At 43.2% G+C, this 25,989-nt stretch overlaps 1 protein-coding gene across 5 annotated transcripts in view; it reads left to right on the top strand.

Moving 5' to 3' along the window:
• LOC147016666 (receptor-type tyrosine-protein phosphatase S-like) overlaps positions 1-25,989 on the top strand; it is a 643,261-nt gene that overhangs the window by 588,373 nt on the left and 28,899 nt on the right. For all 5 annotated transcript variants that reach the window (XM_085845560.1, XM_085845558.1, XM_085845559.1 and 2 more), the window contains 3 exons: positions 2,533-2,711; positions 11,715-11,841; positions 12,250-12,375. In XM_085845560.1, the coding sequence (XP_085701686.1) occupies positions 2,533-2,711; positions 11,715-11,841; positions 12,250-12,375 (432 nt within the window). The remainder of the gene's footprint in view (positions 1-2,532; positions 2,712-11,714; positions 11,842-12,249; positions 12,376-25,989) is intronic.

Here is a 25,989-nt window from a genome sequence, read left to right as displayed (position 1 = left end):
ACTACACTGTGGAGTCATCGCCTGTGCAGAATGCCTCCATTCGACGTCTTGTGAGTTAATGTGGTCTTGCATTGCCCATTCGGGAGGCTGAATTAATTCCTGTATGTATGTGTGTGTCTATGTATACATACATACATACATATATATATATATATATATATATATATATATATATATATATATATATATATGTATGCCTGGTGTTGGCGCAGTGGTTAGGGCAGCAGCTTGGGATCCAAGAGGTCCTGAGTTCAAGCCCCGTTGAGCCACTGAATTAATACACCAGGGGGTTGACTCAGCCTGTCATCCTTCCGAGGTCAGCGAAATGAGTACCAGTATACTGGGCCGGTGTATACCCCGGTTAAAATAGGTGTACCATATCCCTATGTCGTAAGAGGCGACCAGGGTTGCGTCAGGAAGGGCATCCGGCGTAAAACATGTGCCAAATCACTATGCGGATCATACGGATGATCCGCTGTGGCGACCCCTAACAGGAGCAGCCGAAAGAAGAAGAAGAAGATATATATATATATATATATATATATATATATATATATATATATGTATAAAAACAATTGACCCCTCCCACACTCCTCAAGCTGAAGAAGCTGCGTAAAGCAACCCAAGAAGACCTACACAAGGTAAGCGTTATGCTGTTTCAAACCCTTCCCAGAGTTCCTCAACAACTATAAAGACGTTCACACATAGTACACACATGAGAATCCCAATCATGTGTGTACTATGTGTGAACATCTTGATAGTTGTTGAGGAACTCTGGGAAGGGTTCAAAACAGCATCACGCTTACCTTGTGTAGGTCTTCTTGGGTTGCTTTATGCAGCTTCTTCAGCTGGAGGAGTGTGGGAAGAGTCAATTGTTTATATAATCCTAGCCACCTGGGATTAGTTGGTCAGGTGAGAGCTGATTGTGTCCCTTTCTCTCTCACCTGTGAATGGAGGTAATCGCCAAACAACAGGCACGAAGAACTAATGTAATGTGTTTGATTGGGTGATGAAATAGACACTGGGTAAAATGGTGGTAAAACCTGGAATTAATTTAATTATGTGCCTTTAAAGGACCATTGGTTGGGGTTTCCAAACCGCTTATAACATTGAGTCACGTGACTTAGGTTGCTCGGCCGAAGATTATATCAGTCACGTGACGCCTGTCAGTGCAGCACAGGACCACTTTAAGATTCCCAATCTGCACGGCAGTGCGGTTTTTAGATGCAAATCCGGCAGGAAGGTCTTGAAGTGGTCGACTGTTGCAGTAGCTCTGACATGACCCTCCGGATTCAAACCGGGTAACCAGAATGACCGATGGCTGTTAAAAAAAAAAATTTATGTTATTATTATGTTCCAGCTCATCTATGAGCCTTATACAATGTTTTTAAAACCCAAATATCCTCTCATGTTCAAAATATGAATTGGCATACGTATTTACCATCAATCAACAAGTACAGCAAAAACCAAACAGCTGAGTTATAAAGCCTACCAATTACAACCCAGGAAGCACTTCAGTTGAAGTCTGTTCCAATTATCTCAAAAATCAAACTCGTTTTGGACATGAACTTAAGGAAGTGCATACTGCTGCTGAACGATCATCCTAATTTTAATCCTGGTTTTGACAAATTATTTCCAAACATCTCAGAGCAATGTGTCCACAGGGGCTTTTATCATCATAATCAAGCAGCCATCAAGACTTTCACATTAAGCTCTAATGTTGTACCTTAAAAACATGATCTCAAAAGAACAGTGCAGGGATGGTGCATCCCCAGCTGGGTAATGGGGCTTCAAAGAATACTGCACCTGGGGTGTGTATTGTTGAAAGAGGATCGGTGTGGCTGTGGCAATGAAGCATGACATTATCATATCTGAATCGGAGAAAGGCAATGCTTACTCGAACCTTTGTGCTGAGACACATGAACAGGTAATTTATAGAGTGGAAAAAAAACTGAGCCAGAGAATAAGAAGAGTTGGGAAGGGGATGTGATATTGACGAAGGAAGAGCAGATGAAAAATTTGAGCTGGTGGGATGAAGTGGAACACATAGAGGTAGGGGCTAAGGAATGTGCAAGATAAAATGGGTTGCCATTAAATTTATGGTGATTGGCTTGCAAAGGAAAGCAGAGTTCAGTTGTTGGAATTGAGCTCAGCTTGCAGGGCATGCTGCCTAAGCCGCATGGATATTCCAGTCACCAGCGATATTACAAACAATAAAAAACATGAGGGTTAACAGAAACAAATTCAGGTGGGAAACAAGGCAATAGGAACACAAAAGGGAGAGTCGGTTGCTGTTGGATGGAGCAATAAATGGAATGCAATATATAAAGCTGTGTGTGAAGTTTGGAGAAAACAAACATTCCAGACATTTCAAAAAAAGTAAACATTTTCCTGATTAAAAAAAAAAAAAACTCTGCCATAGGAGAACTTTAAAACATCAAATCAGCGTATACTGTTATTTTTCCATATTGCGTTGTCACTCTGCTCACTCTTTGCTTCCTATCATATCTGTCCTTTGTTTGCTTGTGACAGCGCCTGGGTATCGGTAAGGTTTGCAGTTCACGCATCACCACTGCCTTACTGCCGTGCAACAAGTATAAGAACCGTGCAGAGAGCACCTTGCCCACCGATGCGAGCCGCATCTGCCTGCAGCCAATTCGAGGAGTCGATGGCTCTGACTACATTAATGCAAGCTACTTGGATGGCTACCGGTACGTTGTGGCAGTCAGTATGAAAATGAGCTCTTTGAAGTTGAGTTTGAATACCATGTTTTTTACAATGCAGTATTAATATCAAGCAGACCAATCTCATCATGGGGGTGGCAGTGTATCTCAGTTGGCAGCATGGTTGCCATTGAACCGTCCGAGGTTGATTACTGATGGGGTGGAGGATCACCAAAAATTGCCATTCTCATATGGTGCCAGCAGTGGGTGTTGCATCTCAAACTCCACCTTTGTACCATTTGGGCCTTAAAGCCAGTCGTCTTGCATGCGTTAAGATTGTAAGCCTCAAAAAGCCCACAGAAACTTTTTAGGACATTGTTGAGCAGTTCCCTGGCCAGGTTTCCTTCGTGGAGTTCGCTGAATAATTATTTCACGACCTGCGGTGTGTATGGGTATCACGATGTAGATATGGCAGAGGCATAATGGGTCGAATGGCTTTTTACTGTGACCAAATTTCCTTGGATTTCCTATATATTTAGCCAGACAAGAAGGGCAAAAACCAGAATTGTTCGTGTTCTGAATAAACCTCCTATCCGTCAATATCTCTTGTGTTCAATGCATTTCAACACCGTGTTTTTTTCAATACCATGCAATGATGATACTGAAGAGTATGAACATTCTTCCTTCTCTCACATTAAGTGTAATGTGATCCAAAACAGATATATAGCTTTGCTGTGTTTGCTGTGAAAGCATTTGGCAAGTTATAAAAAAGAAAATTGAAAACTTGACCCGAAACAGCCATTCAATTGTCAGCATTTTTTTCTTTTCTTCTTGCACTCAAACTTTTTGCTTAAAACCAACTTTTTCTTGCGTGATGCAATAAGTCATGAAATACCTTTTAATTTCATTGCATGATCATGTAGTCTTCATGAAAAAGGCCATGGTTGTTACATTTTATAGGATGCAAATTTTAAAGCTTAAAAAAAAAATAATTCCATCAAATGAAAGTCATTGTTTCCAAGTTCTGACCATAAAATATTGCAAAACGTTTCAATTGTGCATATCATGGAGTACAGTCATATATCAAATGGAGGGATGGCACAGCAAAGATGGAGGTGATTTCAACTAAACTGCCATAGTGTACTTTTGAGAAACTCATAGACAAACGGTGATGGCTGTTAAAAATATTATATATATATATATATATATATATATATATATATATATATATATATATATATATATATATATATATATATATATATATACATATACATATACATACACCTGGTGTTGGCTTAATGGTTAGGGTGGTGGGCTTGGAATCCTAGGATCCTGAGTTCAAATCCCACGAGGCTGTTAAATTAATACCAGGTGGGGTTGACTCTGTCTGTCATCCTTCTGAGGTTGGCAAAATGAGTGCCAGCATGCTGGTATACTGTGTCAGAGTGGCGACCCGTCCAGGATTGTGTCCAATAGCCAAGGAGACTGCTTAGACAGCACTTAGGAATGTCCCTTAGTTCCTTAGTCCCAGGAATGTGAAAGACGAAACCAAATTTAAATACCTGGGCGGTGTAACGGAACATGATCGGATGCCTCAGGTGGAAGGTCAGATCGTCAAACGACTGTTGCAGCTTCTCAAACGTGGAGAGCTATCAAAGGAGGTGTACAACAGAATGAAACCTGTTGGAGCCCAACGTCCAAGAATGTACGGCCTGCCGAAAATTCACAAGGAGAATATCCCTCAAAGACCGATACTGTCCATGGTGCGATCAGCACAGCATGAACTTGCCAAGTGGTTGGGAGAAGTACTGCAACCAGTATTGGATTCACTTTCTCATTTCGTGGTTAAGGATTCCTTCACATTTGCAGAATCAATTTGAGCTAAAACACCAACAAGTGAGGACAACATCATGGCATCCTTTGATATAAAAAGCTTGTTCATGAATGTACCATTGACGGAGATGATTGAGATATGCACACGTTTGCTGTACCATACCGATCTGGAACAACCGATAATCTCGGGACACATCTTCATGGAATTAATGAACACAACAACAAGGGAGGTGGATTTCAGTTTTAACAACATGATGTATGTTCAAGCGGACGGAGTGGCCATGGGTTCTCCATTAGGCCCAGCTCTTGCAAATATTTTTGTTGGCTATCATGAAATGCAGAAACTGAAAATGCAGAAAATAGTATACGATGGGGGAATCGACCCCTTGCCGATAGCCTATCGGTATGTTGATGACATTTTTGCTTTGTTTGAGTCTCGGACGGCATGTGACAATTTCCAGGCATGGCTCAACACCCGCCATCCAGCGCTGAAGTTTACCACGGAGCTGGAATCGTCAAACACGTTACCGTTTTTGGACGTGTTGGTTGATAGATCCAGCCTTGGTTTTACAACATCCGCATACCGGAAGCCGACTTTCACAGGGCAGTGTACTCGCTGGGACTCCTCCAGCTCCAGGAGATACAAAATTGCCTTGATCAATATCCTGGTTAACAGAGCACAGAAGATTTGTTCACCTTGTAATCTTCCTGCTAAAATTGACAAAATCATGAATAGACTCGGTGAGAATGGTTATCCTGAGCATATAGTTCACAGATACACACACAAGTTTCTAAATACGACAAGAGATTGGAAGATTGGTCCCAACAAATGTACAGTCGATATCAGGATGCCCTGGAAAGGGCAATCATCACGAAGGTTTGAAGTACAAATCAAACATATTGTGTCCAACACGTTTCTGGCTGTGCAACCCCGAGTAATCTTTACCCCTCGCCGTTTACTGATGTCGGTCAACAAGGATGTGCTACCCACCTCACAAACCAGCAATGTTATTTATGAGTTTAAGTGCCGATGCAAAGCTCGGTACGTGGGCCGCACAACACTAAGATTGGCTGATCGGATCAAACAACACGTCCCCCTGGCGATTCGAAGAAAGATTGTGAGGGTGAGAACACAACCAGTACGAGCATGTAGAAATATCCAGAAACCACCGGCCATTGTACCTGCTTCATCTGCCATGGCACAGCACCTGGTTACCAACTCTATCTGTGCAGACCAGTACAATGCAGATATGTTCAGGATATTGAGCCGAGGAAAGACATGTAATAATGCAATAGTTTAACGATTCACTAGACCAACACGGCGTGCCGACGAGATGAGCCGCGCAGTCTGCAATGCGAGTTAGAACGTAAGGCGTATCAGGAAATGCAGAGCCAGGAGAAATACCAAAGTGCTCTGAACACTTGTGCTCAGTCACATCCGGCACCAGGTCTGAAAATCACCAAGGAATGCGTCAGATGCCTTGAGAATGAATGATGAAGAAGCATGGAGACAATTGGATGAAGATCTGTTCAAGATTTACCTTGAAGGTGAGGTTGGTGCAAAGCTGGAATCATTTTTCACACTTGTGCATGTAATGCAATGAATCTTGATCGGTTGGGTGAAGAGAAGAAGGCTTCTGGACAGAGGATGAAACAGGCAAATTGGCGGCAAGTCAAGAAGGGTGAGCTGAGAACCCAGCAGAGACACCTTGAGCAAAGGTATCAGATGGCAAGTGAAGAGAAGCCTGGCCTTTTACTATTAATGTAGGATATTCAGAAGCAAATTTGGGTGTTGGCAAGGAAGGAGAGGATTCGACAGAAAAGAAGGACAGAGGAAGAAGAGAGAAGCATTCTTGAGGAATTTTTTTTTTTTTTTTGTATAACTTGGTCGAGGCTCGTATGAGAGCAAACACAAAACTCACAGCAAGGAGGCATGAGACAAGAGGGGCGGGAGTGGAAGAGACAAAACAGTGGGGAACAGACACATTAGGTGAACTGTGGAAGGGAGAGGGATGGGGATGGGACGGGGAACATGGCGAAGAGAAGATGGACATTTCAGGGACTTTCAGGAAGGAAAGCAGGAGAAATGAAGGAAGTGGGCTTGGGTGGATTATCGGGGGTAGAAAAGATCGAGGATTTGGATGGGGGAAGATAAGAGGTGGTGGTGAACAGCTGTTGTGAAAGCCTGGAGGGAAGAATGGGAAAGAATAGAGTGAGGAAGTTTATTCCAAAGGCGGGAAAAAAGAGGAATGAAAGAGTGAAGATGAGCAGTGATTCGTGATTTTGGTAGTTTTACCAGAAGGGGGTTGTTGGTGGACCTTGAGCGCCCTGTTGAAATGTGGTGGGGACAAATCGCAGAGAGAGAGCAGGGGGGGCAAGGCTGGAGAGGAGTCGGTAGAAGACAGAAAGACCACCGACCAACCTGCGGTGATTGAGTGAGAGGCCCAAAGACTCAGCTTCATTGCGGGAGATGCCGATGATCTTAAATGCCCTGGTTTCGACAGTGTGAAGCCGAGAAAGGTGGGAGGCAGGAGTACCAGCCCAGAGAGGAGAGCAGTACTCCATCAGGCTACGGACAAAAGCTTTGTAAGTGGTCAGGAGCTCAAGAGGGCCGAGGAAGGACTTAGCAAGACGGAGGATTCCCAGTCGGCGACTGGCTTTTGAGGCGAGGTTGGAAATGTGACTTTCCCAGGAAAGGTCATGGCAGATAGTGAGACCTAGAAGCTTGAAAGAAAAGACTTCTTCCAGAGGATTGTTGAGAAAGTGGATGGGGGGGGGGGTTTGTAAACGGTCCTTTCGAAGAGACATAGTGAGAGTGTGAGATTTGTCTGGATTGAAAGACATGTTCCACGTGTTGGACCAGTTTGTGATTTTATCCAGATCTGCAGTGAGCGAAGAAGCTGCTGCTTGCCGGTCTGAGGGATGACAGATGGTACGGCAGAGGGTGGAGTCGTCGGCAAAGAGAAATAGAGGATTTTCCAGACAGTCCGAGAGATCATTGATGAAAACCAGAAAAAGAACAGGGCCCAGAACGCTACCTTGAGGAACTCCAGCCTGCACAGGAAGAGGGGCTGAAAGAACTCCATTTAGGGCCACACGTTGACTGCGACAGGAGAGGAAGTCTGCGAGCCATGAGTGGAGATGGCCTTGAATACCATGGGAAGAGAGTTTGGTGAGTAGTGCAGGGTGCCAGACTGTGTCAAAAGCACGTGATATGTCCAGGGATACGGCTCGGATTTCCTGTCTGGCATTGAGGACCTCCATCCATTGATGGGAGAGCAGAAGCAGCATATCCAGGGTAGAGTGACCTGGTCTGAAACCAAATTGATGATCAGAAATCAAGCCATTGGAGAAGAGGAAGGATTTCATGTCTGAAGCAATGATGGATTCCATCACCTTGCTGATGATTGGGAGAAGTCTGATTGGTCTGTAGTTGCAGGGATCTGTTTTTGCACCTTTTTTATGCAGGGCAGTGATGTTAGCAGATTTCCAAGCAGATGGCAGATGACCTTGGGCAAATGAGAGGGTGAATAGAACAGAGAGAGGGTGAGCAAGAGCAGAAGAGCAGGCTTTGAGGACACGTGGGCTGATGCCGTCTGGACCGGTTGCAGAATCTGACTCGAGGTTTGAAAGCAAGCTCTCCACCTTGTCAGGAGAAAAGGATACAGAGTCCAGGGACAGTTGGGTGCGACTGGGTAAAGTGGGTAGAGATAGTGATGGGTTTAGGACACAAGATTTAGCTGCAAACACCAAGTTTAGACATTCAGCTTTATCACGTGTGGAATCAGCAGTGCGGCCATTTGAGGTAAGGGAGGGGATGGAGGGGGAACATACACCAGAAACAGATTTGATTAAACGCCACCAGGATTTTGAGGAGGGAGAGAGGTTTGAGAGTTCAGACTTGAGATGAGAAAGATGTTGTTTTCTGGCTCTCCTGAGGGTAGATACACTCTTGTTCCGAGCTTTGTGGAAAGAACTGAGATTGCCCTCAGTTGGGTTTGCTTTCCATGAGGCAAAGGCAAGTTGTTTCAGGACAACTGCCTCGCCACGAGCTTCAGTAAACCAAGGGCGGGAGGAAGGGTAGGACAACTGAACATGAGAGGGGATAAATCTGTGCATGAGGGAGAGCAAGTTTCTTTGAAAGAATTCCCAGGATGAGTTGATGTTTGAGAAAGTAGTGATAGGAGACCAGTCTGTCAGTTTGATGGCTGCTCGGAGACCCTGCCAGTCGGCTTGAGTGAAATGCCAGACTCGACGGCGGTGAGGTGGTTCTCTGATAACAGCCAGAGAGATGTCCACTTTGACAAGAACGTGGTCAGAAGAACCAATTGGAGCGAAGGAAGAGCAGCAGATATTGTCAGGGAAATTTGTCAAAATCAGATCCAGAAGAGATGGAGTACCATTGGTTGAGATCCGGGTCGGGAAGTTGACCGATTGAGTCAGTCCCAATGAGTCGCAGAAAGCTTTTGCTGAGGTGCCATGGCAGGTGAGAGAGGTACCCACACCTAGCCAACTGGCGTGATGACAATTGAAGTCACCACATAAGAGGAAGAGAGAGTTTGGATGAGAAGATAGAAGATGGTCCATGTTTTCGGATAGTGAGGTGTAGATGGAGTCATCACTGTTCGGTGGACGGTACAGTACACATATAAACATGAGGTGGGAGTGGAGGGAAGCCGAAGCCAGAGGTATTCCTGGGGGTGTGGGGGAGTGAGAGCAGTGCATGGAGAGTGAGGAATAGAGTCTTTGATGAAGAGAGCAACACCTCCACCAGGACGAGGCTCAGGTCTGTCATACCGTAAGAGGGAGTAACCAGGGAGAGATACTTGGGAGTCAGACACGTCTTGGGAGAGGAAAGTTTCTGTTAGGCAGATAATGTCTGGTTTGTCAGTGGCAACCTGTATGGAAAGATCTGAAAGGTTTGAGCGAATTTCTATGGATTGTTAGGGATCCGTTTCAAAATAGTAGATCAGCAACCATTATGGCACCACAAGCAGAGCTGGAGGAACACTTGACGAAGACATAACAAGCCGCTTAAATCAGTGGACCTGCCAGACCTGGGGGACTTTGACCACCCACCAGGGCCAGGAGTTACTTTTGACCTCTTGGACTTTCGTTAGCAAGAAATCCAAGAGGTTGTGCAGAAAGCTAAAAGTAAGAGTACCCCTGGTCTGAATGGAATTTCGTACAAGGTGCATATGAAGCGTCCAAGGCTGTTACATGTATTGTGGTCGCTGCTCAGAGTTGTTTGGAGGAAACGGCTGATATGAGAATGTTGGTGTTTGACAAATGGGATTTATATCTCCAAAGAAGAAGAGTCAAAGGATATACATCAGTTTCATCCAATATCGTTATTGAATGTGGAACGTAACATCTTCTTCGGTGTATTAGCAAGAAAACTGGTCAAGTTTGTGATAAATAATGAATACATCAATACATCTGCACAAAAAGCTGGTGTGCCAGGCTTTCCGGGGTGTCTCGAGCACGTGCCGATGATCTGGGACACCGTCCGATATGCAAGGCAAAAGAAAAAGGATCTTTATGTTTTTGGCTGGACCTGGCAAATGTAATTATTCGTGGGACAAAAGGAGTGTCAACTGGTGTCGTTCGAGGTGGGGAAAAACCACAGCCACCAATAAGGGCCTTTGTGGACGACATCACCATTCTGTCTCCTGAGTTGAAAGCAGCTAAAATGTTGTTGAAGCAACGAGAAGAGCTCATTAAATGGAGCCGGATGAAATTTAAACCAAAGAAGAACAGTAGTCTTTCTATGAAGAAAGGTAAAGTGAAAGAGCTTTATGTTGTGGTGGCTGGGGATAGAATCCCTACATTGAATGAACAACCAGTTAAGAGTCTGGCTATATGGTATGCACATCCGTTAACACTCTCAGGGGTCAAAGGGTTATTTTGGGTCCTTGGGGACTTTTGGATCTTCGTGGTCTTTGGGGTCTTTTTGGATCATTGGGGACCAAAAAGACCCTGAAGACCCAAAAGTCCTTAAATTAATAATTTACTAAAAAGGTTGAAGGTCAGCATGACATAAGATCAATTTTCATCCAATTGACCTGAAATTTTAAAATTATCATTTGAGCTTTTGTTATCAAATTTTCAACAAAGCTTTATGATGAGAATATGGAGATTGCAAATTATGAATTTGGTCAAAAGGTCAAAGGTACCACTCAACATACGGAAGAAGAAGAAGTCTGAATACAAGGCGGAAGGGCTTTGCATTTTCAGATGCTTTGTCGTTTTACTTTTGAATACATTTTATAGGACACAAATGATCCCTCATGAGAAGAATGGACTCTTGTGTGCCGAGAATGACGATGTCACCACTTGCATTGTATCTTTTTGAGGGGTTGCAAAATATTATATTGGAACTGAGAATTAGGGAACTTCAGACAACAGACGTGAATTTTTTTTTCTTTGGGCCTCATGTCATTACCATGTTATACTCAGGAGAGCAGGGAAAATATTGTTCTCTTTGGAAATATAGTAAAGCTTTATATCACTTCTGTACCTTTATTGTTCCTCCTTTCATGTTTGTTGCTTTGCAATTGGTGTTTGAACAAAAGTTGGCATCGTGTTTGCCACCTTGCTTTCCAGCTGCTTTTGGGAAGCCATTTCCTGGCTTGGTTATTAAAAAAGAAAACAAAGCACACAGTTGTGTTGGCATCTTTGCTTTTCACAATTGAAGTCCTTCTTTGATGATTACATGGATAAAATTGTAAAAAAATAAAAAATAAAAAAAAATGAGTCGCTGCTGATGAAAATCGAATCAAGTAATTATTTTGCGTCACACTGAAATAACTTGAGAATTAATTTGAGGCAGCCGTTGTGAAATGTCGGACGACATGCATGAATGTTTGCTGAACACTTTAGGTTTTGGAATTCTGGATTTGGAGAGACCTTCATTACACCTTTCTGAGGACTTGCAGGCTTTGCCTGGTCGTCGTCTGAACGTTGAAGCTGCGTGATGTGGAGTCGATGTGTGTTGAGCATGTTACTCGCGTAAAGGAGGGGAAAATGTGTCCAACATGATTGTGAGAATACAGCCGAGAGGCATTTACTTCAAAACAAATTATATTGTTCACTCAGGAAAGGAGGCACAGCAGCAGGGAATGTCACTACAGGTTTGACTTGCAGCGAGAAATACCAAATCATTTCACGTGCACAAAGTGCAAAGCTCATATTTTCATTGCGTGGGGTGTGCAGGCAGCGGGCTGCGTACATTGGTACCCAGGGCCCATTGCCTGAAACGACTGAAGACTTCTGGCGAATGCTGTGGGAGCAAAACTCCACCATCGTGGTTATGCTGACCAAGCTGAGAGAGGTGGGCCAGGTGAGTATTAAAGGATGATGAATGTGTGCAGGATGCATTGGCAACTTTAACTTTAGATCACGTACACACAAGCAACCTCACTGTACATGCTGTACATGAGTGTTCTTAAAATGCACAAGCAAACCACTATCCTGGAAGCAACAATTTTTTTTTGAGTTAGGCTGTTTAGCATTCCCATTATGTTCATATGTTGGTGCTGCAACTACTGTTCCAAACTTGTTCTCCTCTACATCCTGCTTTCTTTGTTATGATAGAATCCAATGTATGAGGACGTCTATTGTGCTGCATTTTTAGGTTTTGTCGATAAGTGTGAGGAACAGATGTGCAACAAACAAAAGATAACACTTGTGTGTGACATTTGGAAGACAAGGTGCCCAGGTTATCCAGGTGATATATGACTCTCCACAGGAGAAATGCCATCAATACTGGCCAGCAGAGCGCTCGGCACGCTATCAGTACTTCGTGGTGGATCCCATGTCAGAGTATGCTATGCCGCAATACGTCCTTCGCGAGTTCAAGGTCACCGATGCAAGGGTATGTCACCATCGCAACGATGTCACCATTGGGGTCACAGCCTGATTTTATCCTAAAAAAAAATTAAAAAGTTTATTTCCTTATCGGCATGACTTTAGACAAAACGCATTGTCAGTGTTGCTTTGATGGCATGCTTCTGACGAATGAAAAACAATAAGCAATTAACCCACAGGGAAGCATCACCCTAACTGGGCCAATTACACTCTCCAGTGCATACATGAAGAAATGAATACTGTTCACAAATGTGTGGTCCACTATCCTTGCTTTTTTGCTCGCCTGTTCGAAGAACAGAGAGTTATAGCGATACCCCCGGCGTCAGCGTCAGCGTGAGCGTGAAAATGTTAAAGTTTTTGGTGCAAGTTATTTTTTAGAAGCTTGCCATTCATTTAATATGTGTACTAGGATGCTGATATTCGGCATGGAGGTTCCTTTGGGGTATACTATTGGTGCAGTGAAGTTGAAATTAAAAAATAATTTCAATTTTTGTTTAATTTTTGACCTGTTTTGAACTTAACTTTTTTGTAGCACATCAACGTTAAAATTTTTTCCTTTCTAATGTTTTTATCTTCCACACTATTTTTTACTGATTACAAAAAAAATACATATATTGCTTCAAAATTATTTGGATCAGACTTCACTGCAATGCTTTATAAAAAATGTTATTAGACTAGTCTTTTAAAAACGATAAATGTATAAACAGGCGAGCATTGGGTGGCTTTGACACCAACTCTCTGGTTTAAATACTGTATCGAAATATTATTTCTCATATTTTGACCAAAGACCACATCCAGCTGATTTATTTGACATGACAGAAATGAAATTTAAAAAAAACAACCCTTGATGCACAACCTTATGTGTGATGTGTTACCCTGATCGTGATTGGCTTACGAACAGCTTCCATCAATCGAAAGTATTTTATTTAAAGATGGAAAATCAAAATTAATCAACTGACTGATGGACTTCCAACATTGGGGCCAACTGCATGTTATGTGTCCACTCTCGCTTGGTTAAAGAAGCATAACATGGGTTTAACCCATTAATGGGCACATTCTCCTGACTCCAAGGGCATTTCATTCCCTCTTGTGAGAAAGTGGTTCTTACCCTCTGCTGTAAATTATAACAAGGAAGAGTACCTGTCCCCAGTGACGGGAAAATTTAAAGATAAAATAGACAGCAGTTAATCTATCAATTTGAGCAGTTAACCAAAAAAGTTAATTGTGTTGCATTCTTGGTTTCACTCAGAGCCAAAGCTCTGAGACACTCATATCGCCCACCGCAAAATTGTGGTGCAACATTGGGTGGCAAAGGTTCAGTTTGTTTAAAAAGAGGGCAAAGTATCCTGCTTGGGAAATAAGATTTGGCATCAACATTATTCATGCCTGTTCTCCCATCATTTCAAAAGTGAATGTTGAGTTTCTCAAACACAGCAAGGGAAGCGGCCACCGTAAACGGGAGACAGATAAACGCATGGAGAGATATCACGGTTCACAATACATAATAGATGACTTCCCTTCCAAGGGACTACAACACAGAAAGAGACCACTCGGCCCATCGAGCTTGCACAATAGTTGCAAACCTCTGACAGTTTTTTTTTGTACAAAGTCAAGGCTCATGGAAGAGCTAGAACACTGAACGGATTAGGACGCAACACGATAAAAGGAACAGTCGAGAAGGAGGTGAGGGACACCAACAGTGGAGTTGAAGGACAAAATAGAGGGGAACTTGGACAAGCAATTGGGTGGACAGGATGCAGAAGGGAACTTCTCCCCCCCCCCCCTTCATATCCCGTTCTTCTCTCCCTCCCCTTTCCCTCCCTTCTCCTTCCCCTCTCACTCCTCCCTCCCCTCTTTCCCCTCTCCCCCTTTACTTTTTCCCCCTCCGTTCTCTCTCCTCCCTCCCCCTCTCCTCCCCCCACCTCTGCTCTCTCCCCTTCTCCCCTCAATTCTGACCCATGTTGTCTATTACTCTCAATAACCTTTTCTCAATCAACGATCTTACTTTCAAGTTTCAAAATGTCCTCCCCTCCTCTCTCCCCTGTTTTTATGTTCATTTATTACATCCGCTACCAAAGGTGAACAAAGGTTATGTTTCACCCCTGTTTGTCTGTCTGTTTGTCTGTGAGCAGTTTATCTCAAAAAGTTACTGACAGATTCGGATGAAACTTGGTGAACAGGTTCGGTGTTTGACAAGGACGCATTGATTTGATTATGGTGAAGATCCGAATCCGGATCCAGATACGATAATTTTTTAATTTATTAAAGTAATTATCCATCATTCAGAGATTTTTTTTTTGTCCACACACTCAAGGCTTATGTACGAGCTCATGTTAGTACACTGAAAGGATCAGGGTACAACAGGACAAAAGGAACAGTTGAGAAAGGTTGAAAACACCAAGAGCAGAGTTGAAGGCAAAGATAAAGGCAGACTTGGACAAAAAAATGCATGTGGGGAAGAATGAGGGGTAGGAGAGGATGGATAGGGTGGACAAGATAGATACAGAAGAAAACTCTCAGGAGTGAAAACTGGAAATTTGGAATTGGGGTGAGTGGTGCAGGTGGTGGCGGGGGGGGGGGGTGTTAACGAGGGTAGAAAATATTGTTGCAGGTCGAGCAGTTAAGGTTAAACCCCCGACCCAATTTGAGATGATGGGCGGTTAACACCACCAGCCTGGATAACCAAGTGATTCTCTTTAGGAGGCAGACACGTTGATCCAAAGATATTATAACGCGTGCGAGAGGGGCAGGGCACAGCACTGGCGGAGCGACGGAGGCACTGGTGGATGCACAGGGGGGAGGGGGTTTATACTCAAATCCCACAACAAATACACGGACACAGCAGCTTTGAAAAATATTTGGGATTTAATGAAAATGGACAAATATTTACAAGGGACAATAATTCAGATATCATAATAATCGTGAGATAAATTAAACCTAAAGTCGAGGCGCCTCCACACACAGACTTAAATACAGACAAGGGGAAACAAAATATAACAAAATCCCTCGTCTATTCTGGCACATAGCTTGGTCCAGAGATGGTCTTTATCGAACTTGGAATCAAGGCGCTTCCTCCTGCACGTGTCGATGCACCCAAAATATGGTGCCAAGCTGCTCTCTCGCAGCGGGAACGTTCATCTGGCAATTTGTGAGCGGTATTCAACACCAAGGCTCACCAACCGTCATGCAGCTTCTTCTTGCATCGATCGTCCTCACTGACCCACTGTTTGACATACACGAGGCCCCGGGATCCATCTCTCACGACCCAACCAAGAACCAATGACCAGCGTCTGGCTCAGCACACTAGCCAAATTGCCTCAGCACGAATACGAGAATCGTGCCGTCTTCTTAATGCATTGAAGGAAAGCCAGCCGGAAAACCCTGTTCTTACAGGCCATCTCCGAGCTATGTTCTCTCTCGACCTCGTGCATCCCTCACACCGCACACGTCCAACCAAGCCAACCTCCTCGCTCCCAATATCTCCTGATGTCACACCGAACAACCTTTCCATCTCTGGCGCGTGGCTTGCTTGCACTAAACCAGGGAAGGCGGGGCCTCTGCCTGCTCGGCACGCCTGGCTCGCTTGTTATTATCGTTGTGGTTATTATAAAAATGCACATCTTCCTGGTTGACTTGTAAATGCAAAAACGTAGGAATATATCACAGGGGGCAAAATTGGAGAACTTGACCTTAATCCCTATCTAATTCACACTGCACCACCCCCCGTGTGGTGACACGTTACATTTAAGCTCATGGTTTCCCTACTTAATTACATTAAGATGTCTCCTACACTTCCATGGACCAAACAACTCCATTCAATCCTTACTTTCCCATTCCATTCCTCCATCTACCCCAACAACCGTAACGATATCATGGTTTAGTATTGGGGACTATCTAAGATGGTGGTGAACAGCTGCCTTGAAGACCTGGAGTGAAAAATGAGATTGAAGAGAATGTTGAAGTTGGTTCCACAGGTGGGGACAAAAGAGAAATGAATGAGTGGTGAGCAGTGATCCTGGGTTTAGGCAGTTTTACCATAAGGGTATTGATGGTGGACCATGTGAGCCCTGCAGAAAACTAGGGGTGGGGGGGGGAGGGGCAAAGCACGGATAAAGCAGAGGGAGGAAAGACCAGAAAGGAGGCGGTAGAAGACGGAGAGACCACTAACGTGTCTGTGATGGCTAAGTGATAAACCCATAAACTCAGCTCCGTCATGGGATAGTCCAATAATCTTGAAGGCATTGGTTTCCATAGCATTAAGATGAGCAAGATGTGAGGCTGGGGAGCCAGTCCAGTTGAGAGAGTAGTACTCCAGATTGCAGATGAAGGCCTTGCAGGTGGATAGGAGTTCAGGTCTGCCAAAGAAGGACTTTATATGACAGAGGATGCCCAGTCAGCGGATGGCTTTGGAGGCCAACTTTGAAATGTGGTTTTCCCAAGAAAGATCATGGCTGATAGTGAGACCCAGGAGTTTGGATGACTAAACTTCCTCAAATGGGTGTTAAGAAAGTAGATGTTACCGTCTGGTGGTTACCAGACAGCCTTTCAGAGAGACATGAGTGTGTGAGATTTGTCAGGATCTAAAAGACATATTCCAAGTGTTTGACCATCTTGTGATTTTGGCAAGGTTCGAAGAGAGGGAAGGGGCTGCAGCTTTCTTGTCTGAAAGATTATGGATTTCATGGCAGAGGGTGCAGTCATCAGCGAATAGATAAAGAGGATTTTCCAGAGAGAGCTCACTTCTGAAGATTAGGAATAGGTTTGGGTCAAGAACACTGCTTTGATGCACTCCAGCCTTGACAGGGAGAGTAGATTAAAGGATTCCGTTAAGTGCTGCACGTTGGCTGCGAGAGTAGAGGAAGTCAGTAAGCTGGGTGTGGAGTTGGTCTTTGATGCCATTGGCAGAGAGGTTGGAGAGTAAGGCGGGATGCCACACTGTATCAAAAGCTCAAGATATGTCTAGAGAGACGGTCCTGATCTCACGTCTGACATTGAGTGCCATTGTTGAGTGAGTAGAAGCAGCATGTCCAAGATAGAGTGACCTGGTCTGAAACCAAATTGGTGATCTGAGATGAGGTTGTTGGAGAAAAGGAAGGATTTCATATCAACTGCGATGATGGATTCCATGACCTTGCTGATGATTGGAAAGAAATTGATGGGTCTGTAGTTGAGGGGATCAGTTTTTGCACCTTTTTATGGAATGCAGTGATGTTGATGGATTTAGAAACAGATCAAGATAACCTCGGGCAAATGACAGGGTGAAAATGACAGAGTATGTGAAAGAACAGCAGAGCACATTTTTTTAGGACAGGTGAGCTAATGCCGACTGGTCCAGTTGCAGAGTCAGAGTTGAGGGTTGAAAAAACTTGCTCTCCCTTCTCAGGTGCAAAAGACACAGAGTCCAGGAGCAGTTGGGTACAACAGGGAAAGATGAGTTGCAAGAGTGAGGGGTTGGGGAGACAATATTTGGAAGCAAACACAGAATTGAGGTGTTCAGCCTTATCACGAGCAGAGTCGGCTCGAGTGCCATTTGAAGAGAGGGAAAGGATGAAAGGGAAGCATACTCCAAAGAAATACTTAACAAAGCACCACCAGGTTTTAGAGTGGGAGACAAGTTCGAAAGTTCATTCTTGAGGTTGGACAGATAATGTTTTCTAGGTCTCCTGAGAGTGGACACACACTAGTTGCGGACGTTTTGGAATGCACTGAGAGTGCCTTTGGTTGGATTAGCCTTCCATGAAGAGAAGGCAACTTGTTTCAGAGCAATTGCCTCATCACAGGATTCAGTGTACCATGGGTAGGAAGAAGGGTAGGATGACTGGAGATGAGATGGGATTAATCTGTACATATGAGAGAGCAGGTTTCTGTGGAAGAATTCCCAGGCTAAGTTAACGTCAGGAGCTGTAGATATGGGAGACCAGTCCTGAAGAGAGATGGCTGCTTGCAGTCCCTACCAAACTGCCAGACTCGCTGACATTGAGGCAGCTCTCTGAGAATAGCCAGAGAGATGTTGACTTTCACAAGCACATCATCAGATGAACCAATTGGGGCAGAGGAAGAGCAGGGGACATTTGTGGGGAAGTTTGTCATCACCAGGTCCGGAAGGGAGGATTTGCAATTGGGAGAAATCCAGGATGGAAAGTTCACAGATTGAATCAGCTCCATGGAGTCACAGAAGTTATTTGATGAAGTGCCATGGCTGGTGAGAGAGGTACCAATATGCAGCAAATTTGTATGGCAACAATTTGAATCGCCACATATGAGGAAGAGAGAGTTGGGATGAGTGGTTAAAAGTTTGTCCATATTGTCTGTGAGAGAGAGACAAACAGTCAGAGTCGTCACTGTTTGGAGGATGGTACACCACACAGTCATATTCGAGGTGGGTGTGGGGTGGAGAGGAAGTCACAAGAAGCACAATTTATTGTTTTTTTCTTCTTGCAGTCCATGAAATTTTTAACATTCCTCTCCAACACCACAAAACTGTCAATCTTCTTCCTTTCTTTCTTTTTTTGCTGTCTGTGACTCACATCCATTCATTGCAAATGGAAATACCAGAGCATTCATCAGCCTCCTTTGGATCATATAATGAACTCATTAAATGTAAGAGGATAAAAAATCCTGATTGGATGAAGCAATATAGAATAAACTAAAGCACGTAGGGCTGGCAGGATGGCCTAGAAGTACGCATACTCACCTTTAAGCTATCTAACCTGGGTTTGAATCTGAACCCATCCATAAACTGTCGTCCCATTGTTTCACAGGCAGGATGATTCATCAATGTGTTTGCCATCCCTCAGATGGATGTTAAACAGGAATCCCGTCTGCCAGCATTAGTCTGTGGGCGCTAAACATCCCATGGTGTCCTTCGTGAAGGGTAGGCAAGCTATCGCCAGCACCATGGCCAAATTCCAAATTGCTACCCTAACCAACAGGGGGCATGGCACAGCAGCACTCCCAGAAATGATGCAAACCAGTAGCCACAGACTGCACACAAAATGATGGCGTAAGTATGACCACGAGACCACTACCAAACACGCCTGTCATTGTCCTTGAGATACGACAATTCACTCTGTATTATGGAGGATTATTCATAGGTACCATATGATGACCCCATTATGGGATTATGATAGTGTCTGCATTGGGTTCTTGTACATTGGTACATTATATCAATATATCCTCAGTGCATTATCTGTATGATGATGTTTAGGCCCCTTCAATGCCTTTGCTATGCTTCTCGCAAAATAAAAAAAAATTTGAAGCTTTTATTACCCTCGCCTAAAGAGAGAGTATTGCATTTGGATCCGTTTGTTTGTTTGTTTGTTTGTTTGTCTGTTTGTTTGTTTGTCTGCACAGAACTTTCGTGTTTTTCTCTGCAACCGCTTGTCGGATTGAGACAAAATTTTCACCATTGGTGCGACTTCTCGTGTGGAATGTTTTGATATGTATGACGTCATAGGTCACGTGATGTGGCAGCCATATTGTTTTTTTTTTAAACAAAACCTTCAAAAATCTTCTTCTCTGAAATGGCTGAACAGATTGAGGCGAAACTTTATGCATATGACCGTCTATCCATGATCAGCAAAACGTATCTAAAATACATAATATAAAACCACACAAAGCAAGTTCTGGCGAGGGGCTGCAATCTTTGATTGCTCTTTGTAGTGAACTAAATTGTAAAGCAAAAGCATTCTTTTATTGTTTAATGTGAGAAAAGACTTTGGGAGTGCTTTGCCTGTGATTGTTCATTCTTAACGTGTGTGAAGCAAACCCGTGACGCTTGGGTTGACACGTACCACGTCCAATCTTGCATTCAACAGAGTTGAATGGTTTCTGGCTGATATAAATTAAAATGGCAAATGTTAAATAAAACAACTAGAAAGGACTTCAAAGAGAATAACAGTAAAGGTATTTTTGAACTGAAAGTAGCAGTCAAATTTGTTGATTCATAACACAGAGTCTACAAAGTCAAATCTCTCATTAAAGCAGAGACATAATGTCATAACGCTTTTGTCTTTCATGGAATGTAGGCACAAATTTCTTAAACGACATTAAAAAAAAATCAATGTGCCCTGTGATGGATTGCGAGAGATTTATTGCAGGTGATGTAGGGTGGTTGGGCAGGTAGCCATCGGGTAAATGAAAGTCACTGTATGAATAAAGCACCAAGCTTATTCACCTGCACACCACCAAAACTTTGTTTTTGCCCCAGAACATAACTGGAATGGTTACCTCTTTTGTTTTGATGATTATGAACACGTATTGTTTTTCAGGAAATTATAAACACAAAAAAACGATTTGAGTGAAATTGCTTGAACTCTATCAATGTGATTCCAAGTGGGTGGTTTGATGGTTAGAGAGCACCCACTCTGAGTATGGTCGGTGGCCAGTTCAATTGTGACCTTGGCCGAGTCAGAGCAAAAACTTTAACAATGGTTTGTTCTGCTTCCTCGCTTCCTTGATATTCAGCATTTTAATGATATGGCACAGATAAACCCCCATTGGTTGACAAGCAGGGGAATGGGGGGAGGGAGGTGGGAGGAGGGGACATGGGTAACATTTATGCTTAATTGTCCTGCTAACTACAGAGAGAAAATGGATGTCACAAAGATGGCATTGCCAGTACCCAGGGTGCCCTGAGAAGTTATGTCACTTTCCTCAAGATCAGTGGCTGTGTTTGTCTGGAGTCAAATTTAGTGTTGCCTAATGTCTTTGTCTGCATATGTGTGCATGATTTGTGTTTCAGTTCAAAATATATATATATATATATATATATATATATATATATATATATATATATATATATATATATATATATATATATATATATATATATATATGCTTGAAACTTTTAAATCTGCAACTTAACTTAGAGATTGCATCTTTCAACATCAAATTGTTTGCCATTTTTCAACAAGGCACTAATTCTCCACGGAAATGTATTCAGTGTTGCAGAGTAGAATATTACTGAAATCAGATTACTGAACATTCCTAATGTAATCCATTTCAGTTACTCATGTTAGGATCTGTAATCCAGTTACACTTATTTTATTTTATCATAGTGATTATTCATTAAGCCTCCCCCTATATGATGGGGGGAAGCTTCTACCGAGCTGTCCCTTGGCAATCGCTTTGTGATCGCAGATATCTCGTGATTATTTTTGCAAAGACATGAAACGATGATCCTGAAAACAAGAGCACAGCATAAAGCACCAACACATTCAAAAGGGCACATACATGCGAAGTGCAGCAACAAGCAATGTTGTTTAATCAACATTGTGCAGGTATCGCACACACGTTTAAGGCTCAACCTGTTCTACAGGATACCCCATATGTCTGGTTACATACTGCTCTCTAATAATTCTGTTGCTGCATTCCAGGTACGCAACTGTGACGAGCATGACTATGCCCACCGAGGAAGTGTCTAATTGTGAGCATTGGGCTCATGAGAATATAATATCAATGGAATAAATTTCTATAGGATAAAAATAATACACATTGGTAAAAAGACAAATGAACCACCCTGTATATTATGCCGACATTTGAATCAATATACATAATGGAGAATAGAAGGTTTTCAGAGTACAGCTTTGTTATATCATAAAGCTAATTAACCCCAACCATGGTATTTCTGCAAATGCTTTTTTAGAGACTGCCGATACTGCACTCTTCAATCAGTCAATTTCCCAACTGGGAGGCCTACAAACAGGTCAATAAATTTTCTCAACCAAATGTTGAGAGAGCTGTGCTAATTGTTGTGGGAAGAAATGTGATGTGACATTTTGGACCTGAGCCCTTCTTCAAAGCGTGTCTCTCAAAACTTCCTTAATTGACCCAGCTCCTCCTTTGTCCCTGCTCTTAAACACTTTCCAAGGAGAGAGTACAGCTTAGAGCTACGAGATTGATTCCAAGACTAGCTTGACTAAGCTATGAGGAACGATTGAAGGAGACGGGATTTTATACATCAGAAAGGAAGCGAATATGAATGAGGGGATCTGATGCAGATGTTTAAGACAATGAAGGGTGTGCACAAGATAGGTGCAATGGAGTTCTGCAGCAGCATGGACAGTGTTGTAATCAGGGACCATAGTTTGAGGGTAAAGAGGATGAGAGTTAGGACGGTTTTAAGACAGAGGACTTTCAGTTATCAGCGAGTGGTTAATACATAAAATGGTCTCCCCGGAAAGGTAGTGGCAATGAAGTGGGTGGATACGTTTAAATGGGAATTAGATAGGTATCTGGATGCATTGGAGAAAGAAGGGTATGGAGATATTGGCAGGACTTGTCGGTAGCTTATGTGTGGATGAGCAATTATACTGAGTTAGTGAAACGCAGGCATCATGGGCCGAATGGCATCCCCTCCTGTGCCAAAGTTCCTTGTGTATTCTTGCGTAAGGTCTTCATCTTCGATCACCTGCCGTCTGCTTGGCAGATGGGTGGTTATTACAATTCATACAAGAGGGAACAAAAAAATCTCAATTTCAGATCACTTCGTCTTCTCACATTAATTCGAAAAATAATGATACCCATTATCATTATATATATATATTTCATTCATTTTTCCAAGTAAGTTATCACAAATTACCAATTTCATTGTGCAAGGCCAGGCAACCTGAGAAGACTGTTTCTCCTTACCCAGCAATGCATGGTGGCTCTGAATTTTCCTTGGTAGTTCAGGGGTCAGGAAAGTCTCTCTTGACATTATGTATCCAATGACAATGGATCTACTTCTTAATTTTCTGACAGACGACCACTGTCTGCTAAAGAATCACGATTTCTCAGGAAAGGTGTGTGTGTGTGTGTGTGTGTGTGTGTGTGTGTGTGTGTGTGTGTGTGTGTGTGTGTGTGTGTGTGTGTGTGTGTGTGTGTGTGTGTGTGTGTGTGTGTATGTGTTTTGTTGTTGTTGCTGCAGCCGTTAGGTTTGTCCAGTTATTCAGTTTGATTCTCAACAAAAGTGGTCGTTAGCTTCAATCCGGCAATGCAGTCACAACGTCCGACTGATTTTATCATTCCAGGTTGGATCACAGGCCTTTCTGCCAATTGTCCATACCCGAATGGAACGACCGAGCCAGTCGATGCGTCACGCTGATCAGTACCATAGGCCTGTTCTCTAAAAGTGACCAAGCTGAGGCACCAGGCACAGGCACTGTCTCAATCCTGTCGCTGATCACCCGAACCCATTCTGTCATTTAACAGATGTGTATAATTCTAATGGCAATCAGAAACACCTCAATGCACCCAGAGACCAAATGGTTTTTCAAGTGTATTGACAAACATGGAGCAGGAAGACAATTGGAAACAATACAATAATTAAACCCACTACCCAAGTACGTGCAACCAACTCAACAAACGAATGACAGATTCTTAAACAGACTATTACAACCTCACACATATTACAGGAGATAGAAAGGACGAGACTGAAATACACCGGCTGTGCAGGCAGAACACAAATAGTGTGACTGTGAGGCATCCAGCGGGTGTACAGTTTATGCCACAGCCTTGGTCCGGCTCCAAAGGAGAGAGTGGGCATTGGGCATAGCCTGCTGAGGGGGAGGGGGAGGGGTGGGGGCGTCACTGGAAATGTCGCTGCACTGGCATTGAAATGTGGAGGAACATTTCTGTGGCTCATGCGCAGCTTCTCTCGTCCGCTCAGGACACTTTTCTCACCTCTCTCTCTCCCTGCTGATTGTGTCATCCCTATTATAGCCGCACCCCTCACACATAGACTTGATGTCATGAGCCCCTCCCCACCCAGCTGCTATTGGCTAACCTTTCCCCCAGATGATGCTGGTGGGGAGGGGGCCCAATCTTGAGGGTGAACGTTATGATTCCCACCAAAATTTGTGCCGGATACCACTGTGGCTCATGCGCAGCTTCTCTCGTCCACTCAGGACATCAGACACTTTAAAAGAACATTAACCACGGGTTACAAAGGTGAGAACATGAAAAAAGGTATCAACATGTGTTGGTTTTAAATGCACATTAAGGCGCTGTCACACCTTGACGATTTAGCCAGCAATAGCAACGTATAAAAATGTATGTAAAACGTTGGCGTACGCTGAAGTTTTGATGTTTTTTAAAGTTTTGGTCGTATTCATAACGTGTTGGTCGTATGCATAACATATTAGTAACGTACACAGAACGTTTCGTTGTGTTATAGATAATTTATACCAACGAATGCTTAGCCTGTTGTCGGCGTTCACAACCTATGCCCAACGATAGTTTAACTTAGGCATAGCACGTTGCACGTATCGCCGACGAACTCGGGGCGTAGCCTGTTAAAAACTTGCCGCACGCCGATTTAAATCATAACCGCCTGAAAATTGGAAGTGTCAACCACGCAGTCACACCTTGACGATTTAGCCAGCGTATGCCGACCTATGAAAAATTTGCCGAACCAAGCTGGCACACGTCGAATACGTTATGGGTAAGTTGTGTATACGTTAAGAGCACGCTGAAAAACGATGAAGTACGCTGTCATATTTCGTGGTACATCTCGTACGTCGTGAAATTTCAAGCATGCTGAAAATTTTACGACATACTCGCCGTATGGCTCACACGTTCTGCTACGCTGGGAATAAGTTGTAGGCACGATATGCGATCGTAGACACACGTCGACACAAGTTCCTTGTAATTTACTCATAAGTCGAAACACGTCGAGGTAACGTTTAGCATACCCGAAACTTATTTTCTCCGTCAAGGGACATTTTCTTTTTTCTCCTTGACTCCTGAAGGCACGTGACGAAATATCTGAAGTTGTTGTTGTTGTTGTTGTTGTTTTTTTATTTTTATCTTGCCAAAACGAAGTTTTGCAAGATATGTTAGTCAGCTTGTATGTTTTTTTTTGTTGTTTTTTTTTGTCTGTAATCACGTATAAAAAATTCTGCAGAGCACAGTTATCATTGTAAATTTTTGTAACTTCGCATATCAGAGGCCTATAGAGGTCCCTTTCAGTGCACAAAATTTTGAAGGTCAAGGTCAAAGGTCAAGGTCACTTTGGCACAAATCAGGGAGTCGACGAAACCCTTATTTTTTGAGTAATTTTGATCGGATCGTCTTCAAACTTCATGGGAATATAGTTCATGGTCTGGTACTCAGCTGATTAATTTTTGGTGGCGATTGGCCTTGACCTTCATGGTTAGCGCCTCAGGTCAAACATATTTGACCCCAAGGTCAAATTTTCAAGTTTTAGGAACCATATCGTGTAGTACCTCAAATTGAACACCTCGATGAGTGCTTTCTAGATATGTCAAGCTTGAGACATTATGACGTCATTTGGTGACGTTATGAGGCAAACGCATATTTTTCATGGTTACTCTGTAGAACGATTCTCATCGGAATCTCTCGTAGGCAGATATTCCTCAAGGAGTCCCTCCTGGTGGATAGCAGCTCTGTTCACCTCAGTGTGACCTTAAAGAAGTCACACGTGGTCACCTTTTGGCAAGATACGGGTCACCCTGCGGGTGACATTGGTTTATCTTTTTTATTTTTTTTTAGTCTATCACGAATTTTAAAATGTATTCGGATATTTGCTTTTAAGTTTCGACGTCGACGTGACAATATCCTCAAACAGAAAATATTCACAGAGGAGGAACTAAGAATAAGACATGAGCAAACTGAAGAG

The sequence above is a fragment of the Eptatretus burgeri genome, chromosome 11 (assembly GCF_056783735.1).
Source record: "Eptatretus burgeri isolate ZD-2024b chromosome 11, Ebu_testis_v1, whole genome shotgun sequence".
Lineage (NCBI taxonomy): Eukaryota > Metazoa > Chordata > Myxini > Myxiniformes > Myxinidae > Eptatretus > Eptatretus burgeri.
The sequence above is the reverse complement of the archived record's forward strand: the minus strand, read 5'-3'. Positions and strand labels throughout refer to the sequence as shown.